Consider the following 18,031-nt stretch of genomic DNA (forward strand, 5'->3'; position numbering starts at 1 on the left):
TTTCATCTCAGGATTCTTGCCACAAAGCCTCTGTTTCACATGATGGCCCTCTTAGAGACACCAGGGGCAAGGCCTTTAGCGTTTTAGAGCACAGGGTCAGCTCTGTTCTTCTTTCAGAGCCATAATTGCACATGTCTGAAATCTTTATTGTCGCACGATATAGCAATATATTGAGATAAAAACAGGTTTAAAGGCACAAAGTCCTCTTAGTATTGGGTGTGAGGAATGCACTGTAATTTATGGATTATGGATTTTCCTGCTTCTTGCACCAAAGCCTACCTGTCAGGGTTGCTCTCAACAGACAGTACAGAAAAGGGCATTTGTGTATGAATAATTTAATACTTCACTGCAGAGCTATGAAAAGGCTAACTCAGCCTAGATTACTTACCTCTTACATAGTAACAAAGGTTCCTTAAAAAGTTAACTTCTGAGCAGCTGGTGTAAAACATCTCTCACCATAAAGCATGTTGATTTTGACAGGTGGCACATGGATTAAAGACACATTGGACCTGCTCTGCTGAATCCAATTCAGAAAATGGACAACCACAGCTGCAAGAGCTTGCATCAGAGCTTACCTGTACCAGATCTGCCCCAGAAGGTGTTGTGTCTTAGAAACTAGAAAATACGCTGTGGTTAGAAGTAAAACCTCACAAATGAAACCTCAAGATTTGTATTAAACGACATATAATTAGACCATGTGTTTACCCTTTTCAAAAAGTCCAGGGTTAAATAGCTTCTTCAAATACTGTAGTATTATCTTGCATTTAACCAATCACATCAATGTTTTTTCTCAACAGGGTTATGGACTAAAGAAAAGATTAACAGCATTAACTCCATCCACCTGATCCGTGATGAAGAGTTCCTGCCTTGCTACATGATGGACAGATACTGGCATTTGTTCATAGAGAGCGAAGATTGGGTCTTTTGAATTACTGTTATATTTTACTGTAACATGAGAAATACGTCAGAATTTGTGCTTTTGCACGCAAGTATTATTTTTGGATGTTCAATGTTAATAATTAAACTGTTTGAATGTAGAATCAGTTTGATCAGTATAATCAACTACTGTTATCAGAGGTTTTGCTATTTTTGTCAAACAGTTGAATTCCAAAAAAGATGAAAAACCTACTTGAGGATTTACTTTGCTTTAGAGGGACTTTTCTATTAGAAATTACTAGCCTGATACATTTCTAAAGAACCTAAGATGGCAAGGTATCCAAACAGTCCTGAGAAATGTATGTTCACAAATTAGATCAGTTTTAAAGTATAAAAACAAAGGACAGCGCTCTTATAATGTAAATAACAGTCTGGTTGATATAGCTATATATATATATATATATATATATATATATATACAGTCATGCCCGAAAGTATTCATACCCCTGTCAAAGTTTGACTTAAATTTACTTTTATTTAACCAGAAATTATATTTTTGCCTGGAAATGACACAGGCATCTCCCAGGAGATAACACGATGATGTACAAGAGGCATCATTGTGGGAAAAAATATTTCTCAGCTTTTATACACATTTGAACAAAAAGTGGCATGTCCAAAATTATTCATACCCTTCTCAATAATTAATAGAAAAGCCTTTATTGGCTATTACAGCAATCAAACGCTTCCTGTAATTGCTGACCAGCTTTTTGCATGTCTCCACTGGTATTTTTGCCCATTCATCTTTAGTGATGAGCTCCAACTCTTTGAGGTTCGAGGGTCTCCTTGCCATCACCCTGATCTTTAGCTCCCTCCACAGATTCTCAATTGGATTCAAGTCAGGACTCTGGCTGGGCCACTGCAAAACATTAATGTTTTTGTCTGCTAACCATTTCTTCACCACTTTGGCTGTGTGTTTTGGGTCGTTGTCGTGCTGAAATGTCTACCGGTTCCCAAGGCCAAGTTTCTCTGCAGACTGCCTGATGTTGTTGAGAATCTTGATGTATTGCTCTTTTTTCATGTTGCCATTTACTGCGATCAAGTTCCCTGGTCTATTGGCTGAAAAACACCCCCAAAACATTAGGTTCCCACCACCATGTTTGACAGTGGGGATGGTGTTCTTAGGGTTGAAGGCTTCTCCTTTTTTACGCCAAATGGTGCACACATCATTGTGGCCAAACAATTCAATTTTTGTTTCATCTGACCATAAAACAGAACACCAGAAGTCTTCTTCTTTGTCCAGATGAGCATTTGCAAAGGTCAAGCGGGCTTTTGTGTGCCTTTTCTGGAGAAGTGGTGTCCTCCTTGGCCTGCGTCCGTGGAACCCAGCAGTGTGCAGTGTCCGTTGAACTGTCTGCCTTGAGATGTCGCCACCAGCAGAGTCCAGATTCACCAGGATGGCCTTGGTGGTGATCCTTGGATTTTTCTTCACCTCTCTCACTATTCTCCTGGCCAGCACAGGTGTCACTTTTGGCTTCCGACCACATCTTCTGAGATTTTCCACAGTGCGGAACTTCTTGTATTTTTTAATAATACTTTGCACTGTAGCCACTGGAACTTGAAAACATTTTGATATGGCTTTATAGCCCTTTCCTGACTTGTGAGCGGCCACAATGCACAGCCGCAGGTCCTTAGTGAGCTCCTTTGTCTTAGCCATGACTGTCCACAAACCAACTGCAGAGAGCTGCTGTTTTTCTCCTGTTGAGTTGATTAAAACAGCTGTTCCCAATGAATCAGGGTAATTAGGATGCTTTAAAACAGCTTGGACTATTTGGAATGGTATAGAACTTTGGATTTTCCCATATACTGTGACAGTTTTCAAAGGGTATGAATAATTTTGGACATGCCACTTTTTGTTCAAATGTGTATAAAAGCTGAGAAATACTTTTTCCCACAATGATGCCTCTTGTACATCATCGTGTTATCTCCTGGGAGATGCCTGTGTCGTTTCAAGGCAAAAATATAACTTCTGGTTAAATAAAAGTAAATTTAAGTCAAACTTTGCCAGGGGTATGAATACTTTCGGGCATGACTGTATATATATATATATATATATATATATATATATATATTTAAATATGCAGCAGCAGCTGACATAACAGGAAGTCCATAATACTGTGTTTGGTGGGTTTAGCAGTCAAATCTGTAACCACTGGGGCCTGGAGGTTGTGATTTCGAATCCGGAGTCATGTCGATGTCACTGTCAAAATGATGGCAATTGGCCATGCTCTCTCGGGGTGGGTACATGGACCTCTCTCCCCTCCTCACCCTAAATTTATTTATTAGATACCTACATCATACATACGTATATTCCCATTTAAATAATCATAATTTTATTAAATAATCATGTCAGCTGTCTGTTAGCGGGCACGAGCACCCATTGCTTTCCTCCGAGCGAGTCAGCTGCCTGGCAATGCCTGGTTTGCAAAGGCTGGATTTGTATGTATTGGAGGAAATATGTTACATAATTACCCTTCTAGTGTCAGGGGCTTTGCTAGTGTTAGAGGGAGTTACGTAGGAGTGGGTTTATTGTCAGTGCCAATTTGAAAGAAGATTTTGACAAACCAATCATATAAGAAAAAAAGCTCTGTTGGGTGCTAAAATTGTGATACTGATAAAACAGCAAATATTTACATACCGTATAAGTAAAATCTAATTTAAACATTATGATTATTCGCCTTATTAAAGTGTGAGCGAGGAATTAAGAAAAAATGTTTGAGAGCAAACATTGTAGTGTGTAGGTCATGACAATATGATTTGTTAACCCAAATATGCATTTTGTACCACATTTGAACAGAGTGATAAGTACTATTAATCCAGCATTTTTTTCATGATATGAAACATTCTTCTAACAGATTTAATTCTGGTCTAATATAAAGGATCATTCTAAAAAGTCAGAGATGATACCAGTCACAAAGCACCATTGATGCACCAGCATAACTGTATGATGTGTATTTTTTATTTTATTTTTTTTTGTCCACATGTAGTTGAGTAAATGTAATAAGTCAGTACCCTTATCTTACAGAGAAATATGTATTAGGGGTCTAATGTACTACCGTACTGGTGTTATATACAGTTATATCTCTCCAGTGTGCTACACGTCCGTTTTTTTAAGAACTCAGTCATTGGCTGCCTCTGCTGGGCAAGGCCACGCCCACAGCCTACCTCTCGACACCAATAAGCAGAAATGAAACTTGGTGGTTTTACTTAGGAGCGCGGACTAAGCTCTCACGTGGCTGACATGAAACTGTAAGTAGTTTTATCATTTTAAAGCAAAAGAAACTTAACTATCGTTAACGAAAGGAGACACGTTGGATGGTTCCCTTCGCTTCTGTTTCATAGACCGTGATCAGCAGCTCGAGGGTCGTGGGTTGTGTTATCAAGGGTGCTTCTTTCCAGCGTTCTTTGATTTGTATTATTTAATGGTATTGTTTATTATATTATTGTATTATTTAATGTATTTGATCTATACTTTCCTGTAAACTTTTTTTTTCTTTAATTCGTTTCTTAAAACTTCTAGCACCTAAAGTCTACCCTTGTATGACAACCCTGGATTACTACTAATATACTAATCTCAAAGCAGGTGACGTTTTGCATGAATGTGGCTTTGAATTGTACTGTGTTGTATCGCTTAAACAGGCTGTTGAAGACTCAAAAGGCTCTTTGATGGCATGTGTCAGAAAGGAAGCAAAACCATTAGAGAGCAAGGTACGTTTCATTCACAGACCCCTGCCCAACCTTGCTGATGACCTCTTGTCCTACAAGATTAGCTCCAGCCTGGATCTCACACACCTGACAGTGTCACACAATGACACACACTTTGATGTCACACATCTGGTGTACTTTGTGAGCTTGTGGTAATACCAGTACAGTCATTGAGGCAGGTGTAGGGTTCTGTAGGATTTGTAGACCTCCAGGAATGGGGTTGATCAGCCGTTGGTTACAGAGTTGAATCACTTTACACTTGTACTTTTAAATGGATGCATTGGTTGAAATACAAAATCTACACTTAAAACTGTATTCTTGATATACAGATATAGAAATACACTATGTGAAAATGTTTGTGGATACCCCTTCTGATGAATGTTTTCAGCTATTGGTCTCCCTAATGATTAGTAGTTGTTTAGTAGTGTCTACACTTAGAGGTATCTTTGAATTTTAAGTCTATTCAAACTAGCTGAGGTTTTTCTTGGGTGAATAGCAAAGCACTTTTGTAAGTCGCTCTGGATAAGAGCGTCTGCTAAATGCCTTAAATGTAAACGTAAATAAATTTGAAGTTGCACCAATTTCTGACACAGATGTAAAGATGCAGACACAGCTTGTCTAGTTCCTGTAGAGAAGTAGTGCCAATAGGACTTTCTGTAGCAGATAAACATAAACCTATTGACACCATGCCTAACACTAGATGTGGGCTAGAGGGTATAAGTAAGTGGAACTGTGTTCTCTGGAACACTCTTATCACTGAATGCAATCAAAACTTTACAGCAATGCTCCAAACTTCTTCCCTGGACAGTTACTCCAACAAAAGCAGGATAAACTCTTTTTATACCCTTATTTTCAGGAGAAACAATGAATGAGCAGGTGTCCCAATACTTTTGTATGTTTAGTGTACCTCTGCTGTGTTACACGTTCTGTTCTGCTAAACCAGTTTAATCAGATGTTTTGACCTGCATCAAAATCTGCTCTTTCCCCAGCTAGTCTACACTGTTTTGTTATCTTAAAATCAGTTGAATGTACTCCTAAAGGTGAATACCTTTTTTGTTAATGCTTACAGTTATTTTAGTTATGTATTTGTTTTGTTTGCCCACAGAATGAAAAGGAGGTGTGCCGCCTCATGGAGACACCGGTTCTACCTATTTTTTGTACCATTGTTCATTGTGTGTGTGCTGACGCTCGTCTACGTAAAAGTTGTAGTGAGAATTGGAATTGGAATTACACTAAGCACATCCAAAGCCCAGACTAACAAAGATGCCATTGACTGCAAAGCCATTTATCAGCAAGATCCAGTAGAAATTGGCAAGTCCTTGGAGATAAGGCGCAGAGACATTGTGGACTTGGATGACAAGAGCATCGCGTCCTTTACTGAGGATTGTCCCAGGTACATTAAAGTGAGGGGCTACAGTGAAATCTCTGTGAATGAAGAGGAGCAGAACTTTCCATTGGCCTACTCATTAGTAGTGCATAAGAACATGCCCATGGTGGAAAGGATTATTAGAGCCATCTATGCACCACACAACATCTATTGCATTCATTATGATCAGAAGTCCTCCAAAAGCTTCATCGCAGCAGTGAACAACCTGGCCAAATGCTTCCCAAACATATTCGTCGCCTCCAAACTGGAGTCAGTGCAGTATGCACACATCACGAGACTCAGAGCAGATCTTAATTGCCTGTCAGACTTAATGAGTTCAGAGGTCAAATGGAAGTATGCTATCAATTTGTGTGGCCAAGACTTTCCACTCAGGTCCAACTATGAGCTGGTGGAGGAGTTGAAGAAGCTGAATGGGACCAACATGCTGGAGTCAAGCCGACCCAGCCAGCTAAAGAAGGAGCGTTTTGACTTTCAGCACGAACTGCAGGAGGTTCCGTATGAGTATCAGAAATTACCCATCAAGACTACAAATGCTAAGAGCCCCCCGCCACATGGCATTGAGATGTTTATTGGAAGTGCCTATTTTGTCCTTTCGCGTGATTTTGTCCACTATGTTCAGACCAACGAGGTGGCAAAAGACTTCTTAGACTGGTCAGCTGACACATACTCTCCGGATGAGCACTTTTGGGCCACACTGGCACGAGTGCCTGGGGTGCCAGGAGGGATCCCCCGGTCCGAGCCTGATGTCAGCGACTTGAAGAGTAAGACCCGTCTGGTGAAATGGGAGTATCTAGAAGGGTCTTTGTACCCCGCCTGCACTGGGACCCACATGCGCAGTGTATGTATCTACGGTGCTGCAGAACTGCGGTGGCTCCTGGACGATGGCCACTGGTTTGCAAATAAGTTTGATCCCAAAGTTGACCCTGTCCTTATTCAATGTCTTGAGGAGATACTTGAGGAGAAAAAAATTCGACACAGGTTGAACATAGTGTCTTGAAAAGCAGGAGGTTTGACATTCATATTTATCATATTGTTGAAGGACCTACTAGTGTGTGGATTTACTTTTGTACTTGGTTAAAGCCTTTACAGTACTTTAATACAGATTTTATGTAGAAAACAATCAAAGCATTGTCATCAAATTCGAGGAAAAAGGTGAGAATTGGTGAGATGAGGCGATCATTTTAAGTGCCTTATTAGTGCCTAAGACTACAATATGGATTTGGCCTTGCCTTAAGGAAATGTCTGTGGAATGCTGTTTTATGTAACTACACAAACTTGACATGCACAAGTCTTAGCTAAATCTACCTCATTTATGCTGTTTGATTGTATCTTGAAGATCTTTTCTTCATGTGTAAAGAATCTACAGTCTGTTGGTATAGGAGATATTGATGATTGGTGTGGCGCAATGGATAAAAAACCACTAAGTGCCAGTTAGCAACCACACCATGTGGGAGGCTGGGATTTGATTTCCTGTCTGGGTTGCTATGCTGCTCTAAACCAATACACCAAAAAAGTCCTTGGGCAAGACTACTTACACTATACTGGCCCACCTCTGTAATACCAGTGATCTTGTAAGTTGCCCTGGATAAGAGTTACTGTAATTGTATATGATGATACATTTTCAGTATCACAAATATTTTAACCTGAACTATCTATTTATACTGTTGAGATGTTAATATTCAGTAGCAGCAACTCTCTTTCATATATAAAACGTTTATCATTCTGCATTGCTCAAATATGACTATTTGTCTCTTATTTTAATAAAGATGACCTAAAAGAAAAATAACTGATTCCTTACATTTATGACACTGGGACAGTGATGCACTTACCTGTCCCTTTGTACTTTTCTGCTCATGAACACGCCTAAAGTTTCTTCTGCAGGAACTACTGTATATCCTTTGTTCAGTTCACACGCTATAAGTATTCACCTAAGAGATATAGACATATAAATTTTTTATTATATTCTTTTGAGCCAAAACACTTGTAGACTGAATGTTTGGGCTCTTAAAGACTCCAAACATGGAACTGGCATGAACTGTAGTTTATAATATAGTTGTTTGCCTTGTCTAAGATCGTAATATCAATAATAAATGAGTCACGACTTTTTGTTGGTTAAGTAAGTCAATAGCTGAACAAAAGGACCTGAACCGGTGCTGCAATTAGAAACCTGAGCTGAAGCATCAAGTGCCCAACGTCAACCTGCCTTCACATGAGTAATGCACTATGTACGATATTTTTATGCTCATAAAAAAAACCCACATAAAGCACATTTTTGTTGTTTAAGGAGTTTGATTAAATTGAATTATTTTAGAGTAATATCTCATTTAATGTTGTTTAACCTGATTAGATGAGTGTCCTGCATACAACCTGCAGCACCCCATTGTTTTTTTTGTTTTTTTTGTATTTGATAGTTCTCATGTCCAGAAAATAGAACTATAGATTTCAGGGCTTCCTCATTAGGGTTAATTTCTATGGCTAAATTGTGCTGCAGGTTTGACTGTTGCAGTAGCCAAACAGGTTTAGTTGCCTTCACCAAAATGCATAGCAAGTGACCCATGCAGCCTTGTTGCGGTGTTGATGATATAATCTACACAGTGGAATGTAGGTGGTTGCTGGTCTTCCAAAACTAGACCCTTTTTGCTCCAATCTAGTTCATTTCAGAGCTGCATTGTTTTACAAGCCTATTTATAACCCTATGATTTTACTCTTAAATTAAACATACCTGTTTTCCCTCTGTGTCAATTCACACACCGCCACGCTTAGTTTTTAGTACCGTTACAAGAACATTGTTGTTGTTTTTTGTAATTATCCCAAGTCTTGATTTGAGTCTTATCCTCTAATGTTAAAGACAGTTGATTAGAGTTAGCTTTTAGCCTAGCACTGCCAGGGGTGGGGTTGGTTGCTTTCCCAGGTAGTGCTCCCGTGAAATAGGGTTAGCTTACAACCTAGAATGGACGCCTGCTTGTTTCCTAGCTCATCGAGAATAAGGTACCCTTTTCTGGACAGTACCATCTGGGAAAGCTGTGGTCACAAGGCTTGGTTTGCATAGCAACTCATTTTCCTGTATGTGTATTTATGTACATGCACTCCAGTGTTACTATTGCACAATTGTTAATGTTAATGTATGAGAAAACTGTCTGCGAGTATCAAAAACACCATGTTTTCCCTTATTGACAGTTGTGATTTACCATGACTCAGCTTTAAACAGGCCTGAGTTGGGTGTATGTACGTTTTTTTGGTTTGTACTTTGTTTTTTGGGGGAGGAGGGGGTAAAAAAAAAATTACCATTACCATTAAATAATGTTAGCTCACTTTCTTTTTTTCTTATTCTCATAACTTATTTTCTTGTAATAAGTTATATTTTACATTTCATTCATAATTTTATTTAGTACTATTATACCAGTGTATCACAGAATCTACCTTTCCCCGATGAACTCCAAATGAAGTTGTTATGCAAGTTCCACACAAGAGATCAGGAACATCCTTGTCCTGACATATTAGCTACATAATGTCAGACACTGCTTATATCTTTCTGCTTCTGAGATCTGAAAAGTTCTCTGTCCCAGGAGACATGAATTAGCTCCACTTTGGATAGGAACATGTGGGCACCAGTAGAATTGATTCAGTAAGGGAATAGTAATTGGCCCCATGTGAAAGAACAGAACCAGTTACACAAAGTGACTGACAACTGACCTGGACCTGAGGGATGTCATTTGAAGGTGAAAAGGAAAGTTGTGTAGGGGGACTTAATTGCAGATTCACTAGGTCATTATACTGAGATTATAATGTGCCTCAGTGAAAACATTGCTTTGTCATTGCCTTAAAAAGGAATCCTGGGCACTGTGCCCCATTATTGCGCAAGGGAAGGTGTGTTTTAGAGCTTCTTTTTCGAAGATAATAGTTAAGATCCCTGCTATGATAAAATCATGGTACAGCATGTGCAGACCTGTAGCATTCTGAAATACTGAGGAAGCATTAACATCACACTAGCATGAACTAATATAAAACATAAACTTTATGAGTGGAATAATGAAGATGTGATATGGCTTTTATTGCCCATAAGGTAAAGCCTGCTTTTAGATGAGAGAGGAATTGTGTCACAATGTCAGCTGTGTATTGCCTCTGACTAAGCTCTTGCATTGTGTAAATGACCATACTATAAACAAGATATTCATTTGAATGTTGCGCTCATGAGTTTCAGGTTGCGCTAGTTATTCCTGAGACTTCGCTTGGGTTCCTAAGACTTTGCTTGGGAGCAGAAACCCCTAATAACCATCCTCAAATCTACTGTGTCCACTAGGTGCAAGTTCTCTTTTGTCTGTCTAGAAAAACATTCAGTCAGTCACACCCATACCTGGACTGAGGACTCTCGCCTGGCCCAAAAGTCATAGCTCACGTCATGGAAGTGAGAGTCAAAAGGGAAGGAAGAGTGGTTGTGGGCGTTTCTCCAAAGACTACAGCTTAAACTTTTCAGTAGGTGAAACATACTACACAAACCCACAGATAAGCCCATAGAACTTCAATAAACTGCACATGATAACCATGGACAAATATGCCAACATTAGTCACTACTCACTTTGCATTTATGTAAATAGTTATGTAAATCATCACAGTGTTAAGTGACAGCCAAAGAATTATCGTCCTGACAAACCATTGACTGATTTTATTTTTTAGGGCTCTGTCTAAAGGTTAGAGCTGCTTGAAGGACATTTCCTTATTTGATAGCATCTGCAACGCCACAAAATATCACAGTGATGTGTGTGTAGAAATTTCCTGTCTGTGCTGATCGGAAGCTGGTTTGCAGTAAACGTTGAGATCATGGTTAGAGTAGGCGGAGAATCAGCGTTGGGAACCTCAGATGCTGAAGTGAGCAATAAGGGAACTGACGCTGAATGACATATTTTAGCCTGACCTCTGCACCACAAAGTTTTGTGCTCAGTGGTGTGCTTCTTCTCATCTCGTGTTTAAGTAACATGTATCAAACTAGCTGATACAGCCTAAATGTTTAACCTTTGTTTTTTCTACTGTCACTTTAGGGTGGTTGAATAATAATTTGTCATAATTAAAAGTATTTTTTAGGACAGATGCAACAGTACAGTATGCAAAAAAACCCACAGTTTTTCCTTCCATTTTTATTTTTTCAAGGAACAGCACTCCCATATCTCTCCCACCCACAAGAAGTCCATATAAAAGCTTTAGGAATAATAAGTACATTGACTTCACAATATAAATGTCTATACGCACTTGATTCAAATATATTAAAGTCTTACATTGAACTTTTCAGAGGCTTGGGATGTCAATCAAAACACAACCAGCTGCCCATTTGTCAAATAGGGGTTGTCATGTTTTCTGGAAGATATTGTCTCTATTAGTAAACATAAAGCGAAAAATCCCAAAGCCATTGATAGAATAGAGGGCTGGCCTCTGACGTCCACTGCTGTAAGATAAGGCGTTTGGCTGATGGTGTACAAAGGAAATAGTTGGCATTTATATTTATTAATAGATTAATTTACTTCAGCTGCTCCAAAAATAGCAAGTAAAGGATCTGGTACGATAGTTTTATTAACGGCCTTTAGATATAATCAAATGTAAGTATAAAAAAGAATTTAGCTTAGGGCAAGACTAGAACTGATGGGTAAGCACTTGTTTACACTTATCACATAAAGGAGAGATGCTGGGATATGTTTCTATGTAATTTATGTGTTTACAACACACTGGTTGTTGTTATTGTTTTAAGGCTCTCTGTAATTTTCACAAATCTATAAAACGCTGCCAGAACTGTAATGACAATGTCATTAGTACGTGATAATGTGGAAGGAGACTGTAAATGGGAGGGAACTTGGAAATTTGGATTGGAGTTCTGGCTTCTGTTTTGAACTAGAGAGTACAGATCCCCCTCTGATAAGTGGAGCTAAGACTGAGGGATATTAGACATGAGTTAATTGGGTGTAAAAAGTTGGTTATGAACATTGAAGGTAGAGATGGGAATTTGTGCAACAATTGATTAGGGGGAGGATATCATATTGCCACGTCAAATTAATTAAAATTAATATTATATATTGTATGTTTACCATAACAGTGATTTCAGAACAGAGTGCCATATGCTTCAGATTTCTACATTTTAGTAAATTTACAGTTTAGTTAGGGTGATCATGTGATCCTCTCTTTCCCGGACATGTCTTCATCCGACCAGGATTCTCAAATTGATTTCATGTCACATTTCTGTTTCTGGATTTTACAGCTTTAAACAAATCTTTTTATGTCTCACCTTCTTGTCCACCATAACTACATGCAGCAATTGGTTAAACTGCTTCCCAAAGAGAAATACATCAGGAGAATGTTTAACAGGAGCAGCACATGGTGATTGACCACGGCCTAAAAATGCCTAAATGCAAATGTGAATATGCACAAATCAGTTCAACCAAAATATTGTGGTTTTGTCTGTGTGGAACCAAGTGTGATCTTATCTTACATTTACATTTACGGCATTTAGCAGACGCTCTTATCTAGAGCGACTTACAAAAGTGCTTTGCTGTTCACCCAAGAAAACCTTAAGCTAGTTAGAATTGACAAATAGTTCAAAGATACCACAGATCTTCTGAAAGACCCAAAAACGTTGAGCTTCAAATTAATAATTAATATTTTTTCTATTTAATAAATTTTATTAAAAAGCTTGTCAGACACACTTGGAGGAGAGTATCTAGTAAGATTGTAGATTTTTTATGTAAACTGAATTAATATTATGTTAATGTGTGTTTGATTAAGTTATTTATTTGTTTTCATAAGTATACAAAACATATTATATATTTATTTTATTGCAATGTTTTATGTTTTGATGGATAAAAGTAGGACACTTTTTTGCTACTGAGGCCATTCATTGGCTTTAGTAAATGAATTAAAGTTCATAACATAACAGCTAAGGTGACCAGTGTCAAACAGCAAACATTAAGATGACACAGACTCTTGTGGCAGTACACTGTGTATGAGCACATGGAGGTTTCTGAGTGAGAGATGAAGTGTGTGTTCTGGCATAGGCCTCATAGATGAGGTCTCACCTGTGTGTAATTCTTCTCTGAGCTATTTCAGAATGTCACACCCTAACCACAATCTAATGTGGCCAGGATGCTCGGCCAGGATGCAGCGTGAAATGTAATTTACGCTCAGTGGTAATCCTGCATTCTCAACCAGCGTGGCAACCTCTGAACACTAAAACACAAAGTATTTCACAAACTCTGCTTCAACAAAAGAGTTCTACACCCTTAAAATAGAGGCACCAAAATCATTTGCTGGAGGGCTGCAGATGAAGAAAGTTTGTTTCTCTAAAAACCTCACAAAGTGCTTTTGAACTTTTTGGAGGTTCAATGTTTAGAGTACATAAAGACTGAATCCACAGAATAATCAAATTGTCAATCAATTTTCCCCAAGAATCCTTCAATGGTTCTTGCCTAAGTCACTGCAGCCTGATCCGGCCTGCTCTTTGGCCTTTTCTGACTATGGTCATCATATGCGTAATCAGACCTGTAATCATACCCATTGTGTGCCTGATGACAGAGGCCTCTAAGCCCATGACAGACAAGCAAGCGCCATGGCGACTGCGAGACAAGCCTTGTCACTCAACGATGCCCGCCCAGAGCCAGTCTGAGGACACTGGAACAAAGAGCCTTTATCCAATATCCTCCCTTCCTCAATGCTCAGCCCTCCACAGTGAGAAGGGACTTGCCCCCACCCTCCACTCATCTGCCCAAGGACAGTGGCCAGAGGTCAGCCAAGACAGACACAGGCAGTGCCTTATTGACAAATACGATGCAAGCGATGCTTGCTATGACTGAAAATACTGCTGGTCGTTGGAGTGCAGGGGTGGGGTCAAGTTAAATAAACATGTTTGTTTATCATATTATTACATTCAGTTGGCTGACCGCTCCAACTGTATCCTTTAAATGTTTTATTTTGAGTAGTATGTAAGTACTTTTATTCCCACTATTACCATTTCTAGTTCTGTTAAACAGCCAACAATAAAAACATTACGAAAACTGCCACTACAGCAGTTCAGTTAACAACTGTGCCTCTCAACCCTTTTAATAGCCTATTGCCTGTAGAAGGGCCGAAAGTGTCATTACAAACTTCTATTACCAAAGAATAGCCCCGCCAGTTTGTACAGAAGTCCCTGTAGTTACTACATGAAGAACTTGGTAAGGAATATTTAAAGTTACAGTCCTTTAAACCTTTAGAAGCTCTGATTGGTTGAAAAGCTTTCTAACTAGGCAGTTATTAAAGCAATAGAAGATGAGAGGGAGTGTGTTATCGTGAAATAACAGCAAAACTGTGACAAAGCAGAGTTTTATATTGTTTTTGTACAACAAAAAGTAATAAATCAATCAAGCCATGAACGCACCATTTAATGTGTTTTAATGTTAACATTTCTTTTTGCCAAATTATAGTTCCTTAACAAGCAGCTTGTTGACAGTCCCAAGAGAAAGCCCTACTCACTCACTGAACAGCCTGTAGTCTCCAGCTCCTTACACAGACTAACTTTGTTCCCACTCACAGTTTTTTTTTGTCATTGTGTATTCTTGTCTTAATCATTTTAGTTTCATTTATTTTCAAGTGGTCAAGCAACCTAAGTTTGAACTCAATGCAAATGCAAATGCGAACAGGGGCAGGTACATGAACACGTCAAACAATGCGGCAGTGTCAGTGAAAACATCACATACTCTGCTAGTCACACAATAATACATGAGAGTGAGAGAGCTATGTTGCAAGATATTGGGGCTGGTGTGCTGTGGCCATATTCACCAAAGAAAAGCAGTAGACTGTTAAGCGGTCTATTTGCTTGCAGGCATTGCTTGGTTCTGATGAATAAGGTGGACTGATACTTAATACTTAGTTCTGGCTGTCTGTAATAGTCCACAGCTGCAGCCCTGCAACAGCTGTATCCTGAATTTTAGGGATGCGCTGTATGTTGTGGGAATACTAATCAGTGGGACAGATTTGAAAGGTTTGTGTGGAAACAACTGCAACTGAAACTAAACTACTGTGTAGTGAGATATGAGTAATCACATTCATTTCGGTAGCATCAATTTCAAATGAGATATGGACTGTATATGGACTGAGAATGAATAATTTGATACAACAACTGCACAAAAGTTTATTTTTAATAACACACTGATCAGTTATAACATTAAAACCACCTTCCTACTATTATGTATTTTCAAAACAGGCTAGACTCCACAAGACAACTTTTTCAGCAGTTTGTGCTACAGTAGCTCTTCTCTGAGAAATAGCGAAGACAGATAAGCCTTTGCTCCCCAAACACATCAAAGAGTCATGGGCGACCAAAACCCTGTCACTGGCTCATTGGTTGTTCTCCTTTGAAGCACTTTTGTAGGTAATGACCACAGCATACCAGGAACATCTCACAAGACCTGCCTGATGTTTTGGAGATGCTCTGACTCAGTCGTCTGGCCCCTTGGCCCTTTTCAGAGTGGCTTAGATTCATACGCTTTCCCATTGTCCCTGATTCCCACACATTATCTTCATGAACCGACTGTTCACCTGCTGCCTAATATGTAGATCCCAACCCTAAACAGGTGCCACTGTAACGTGATATTTAATGTTATTCACTTCACCTGTCAGTGGTTTTAATGTTGTGGCTGATCTGTGTATGGGCCCTTTAAGAAATGCAGCAGAGTGTCAATAACATGAGCTTGTTGGCGATCAGAATGCCTCTTAACCAAGCAAATGATTGCTTTGCTTGTGGGCAGGATTAGTTGTGGACATTCATTACACACAATATTTAAACAATGGCAATAAACTTCAAAGCCTCGGGCCTTGGCAGGGTTTGCAAGGAGTCACGGATGTAACGCAACACCTAGTCTCGTTCTCAGCTACACAAGGCCGCAGTTGTTAACAGCATGTATCATATTCTCCTATTTAATATGCTTTTCTCTACATCCTGCCGGCCCAGGTTCGCAGCTGGAGGGGTATTTAAAGCAAGTTGTTGGAAAAGTTCATTAATAAAAGAAACCAGGTTGGCAGGGTTTCGTTCAATAATTGATACCAAGGCTTGTGTGTCTTATGCCTTACTGTCTTTCTCTCGCTGGGAGGTGACAGGTCAGCACCCACCCCACAGGGAGCAGCATTTGGGGGAGTGGAAATGGACAGAAGAGATGGCTCTTATATGTTACAGGTTATTCTCTGGCCTTTTCAGGGGGTAATTAAAAGTAGTGCTGGGCTATCTGTCATCTGTGTCTTTATACCAGTGCTGGTGTATTGACAGGTGAAAAAGCATGGTTACCTTATGTGAATTCTCTGCTGTCTTATTACATTACTGTGAGCAAAGTAAACAATATAATACTTAAATATCCTAACTTCAAATCTATTTTTTTTTAAAGGACACTGGGGACACAGCCATCTGTTGTGGTTAGGATAGATAGGCCTAAGTTGTAGGACCTTGGCAGTGTGTATGTATGAGTGTAAAAGGGAGTTGAGTGTCTCAAGCAGCTTTGTTAACGAAAATTAACATCAATACATAAATATTTACTCATTTACCAAAAGTAATGAATATAGACCAATAGTGGCGGTGAGAAGACGGGACCTAACCGGTTTGACCAATAGTTGATGCAGGTACACATAGACCAATGGTGGCAGTGAGAAGACGGGGCTATGAGGTGAATAAGTTCACTGAAAAAAGAAAAGTTGTTACAGGTAAACAAAACAAAAAAAAGAGGACAAAATGAAGAGTTTCTTAAGAATATCACCTAAAATCATTCACCCCTTGGATGTTTTGCCCTTCTATATATATATATATATATATATATATATATATATATATATATAATTAGGCTTTTAAACACACATTTGCAAAACACTTTAATGTCAAAGTGAAAACAGAGGAGTATTCATACTACAGTTACTTGAGACACATTGACTGATCTCCATTTCATCAGGTCGGTCACTTTAAAGGGGGGAATATTTATGCAGTCACTTATTTAATATTGTTTTACATATGTTTATTTATTCAGCAGTGTAGACTGAAGTTCTTGTAATTCTTGTATTTATAAAAGTAATCAAAGGTGAAAGCTTCCAATGGGATGAATATGTTTTATATATTATTATATACATTATTATATACTATATTACTATATATATATTACTATATCATTTGCCCATTTACCTATTCATCTTAAGATTTAGTATGGTTAAGTGTCTTGTTTTAAATGTACTTTTTAAAAGCTTGTGTTGTTTGTAAATGTCATGCTTTTATAACACAGGTTTTCTATTGTTTTGTTGAAATCAGTAGTTGAAACCTGCCCTTAGAAGATTGAGAGTAGATGTTGAGATATTTCTGTAACGACAGCGCCATCATGTGGTCAAAGATATTGCTAGTTCTGTTGGAACTGGAGCTCCTAATCCTGGCCCCGGGGTTTCTCCCTGTCCTGTATATTTTAAAGTTATCACTGCTTCCAACATTTCTAATCCTGACCCAACTATTCAGGTAATTATCAAGCTCTCACTGAGTTGAAATGAGTGTGTTACAATCAAAAGTCTACTCAATAAGAGAAGAGGTGGAATATATTCATCCTGAAACACTTTTACTTTTATGGCTGCATAATATTGGTTACATTATGCAGCATTTAAAAGCTTTCAATCAAACAGCCTCAAGTAAGAGACAATCATTTAAAGATACAAGCAAATAAAATTAATATTATTAATAATAATATTATAAAAATATTTTATTTTAACATATTTTTTATATATGTATATAAATGTATTATTATTATTATTACTATTATTATTATTATTATTATTATTATTATTTATAGAACCTTTCAGACAAAAACTGCAGGTCAAAGTGCTTCACAGAGGTAAACGAAATTTGATCAATAAAACAATACAGTAATTAATCATGCAAGTAAAAAGGCAATAGAAATAATAATAATAGTAATATTATTATTAATAATATTGTTTAGTTATTAAGATGAGTTATTTCAGTTATTAAAGTTATTA

General features: G+C 38.3%; 1 protein-coding gene across 1 annotated transcript; it reads left to right on the forward strand.

Moving 5' to 3' along the window:
* The first annotated feature begins 4,481 nt into the window (after positions 1–4,481).
* gcnt4a (glucosaminyl (N-acetyl) transferase 4a) lies at positions 4,482–7,715 on the forward strand. The gene is made up of 2 exons (XM_072664824.1): positions 4,482–4,641; positions 5,744–7,715. Exon 2 carries the CDS (start codon positions 5,745–5,747, stop codon positions 7,020–7,022), a length of 1,278 nt encoding a protein of 425 aa, XP_072520925.1. The 5' UTR covers positions 4,482–4,641; position 5,744; the 3' UTR covers positions 7,023–7,715.
* Positions 7,716–18,031: the final 10,316 nt, after the last annotated feature.

Source organism: Salminus brasiliensis, chromosome 20 (assembly GCF_030463535.1).
Source record: "Salminus brasiliensis chromosome 20, fSalBra1.hap2, whole genome shotgun sequence".
Lineage (NCBI taxonomy): Eukaryota > Metazoa > Chordata > Actinopteri > Characiformes > Bryconidae > Salminus > Salminus brasiliensis.

Coding starts and splice junctions, on each gene's coding strand:
- gcnt4a (XM_072664824.1), top strand. CDS start 5,745: ATGAAAAGGAGGTGTGCCGCCTCATGGAGACACCGGTTCTACCTATTT.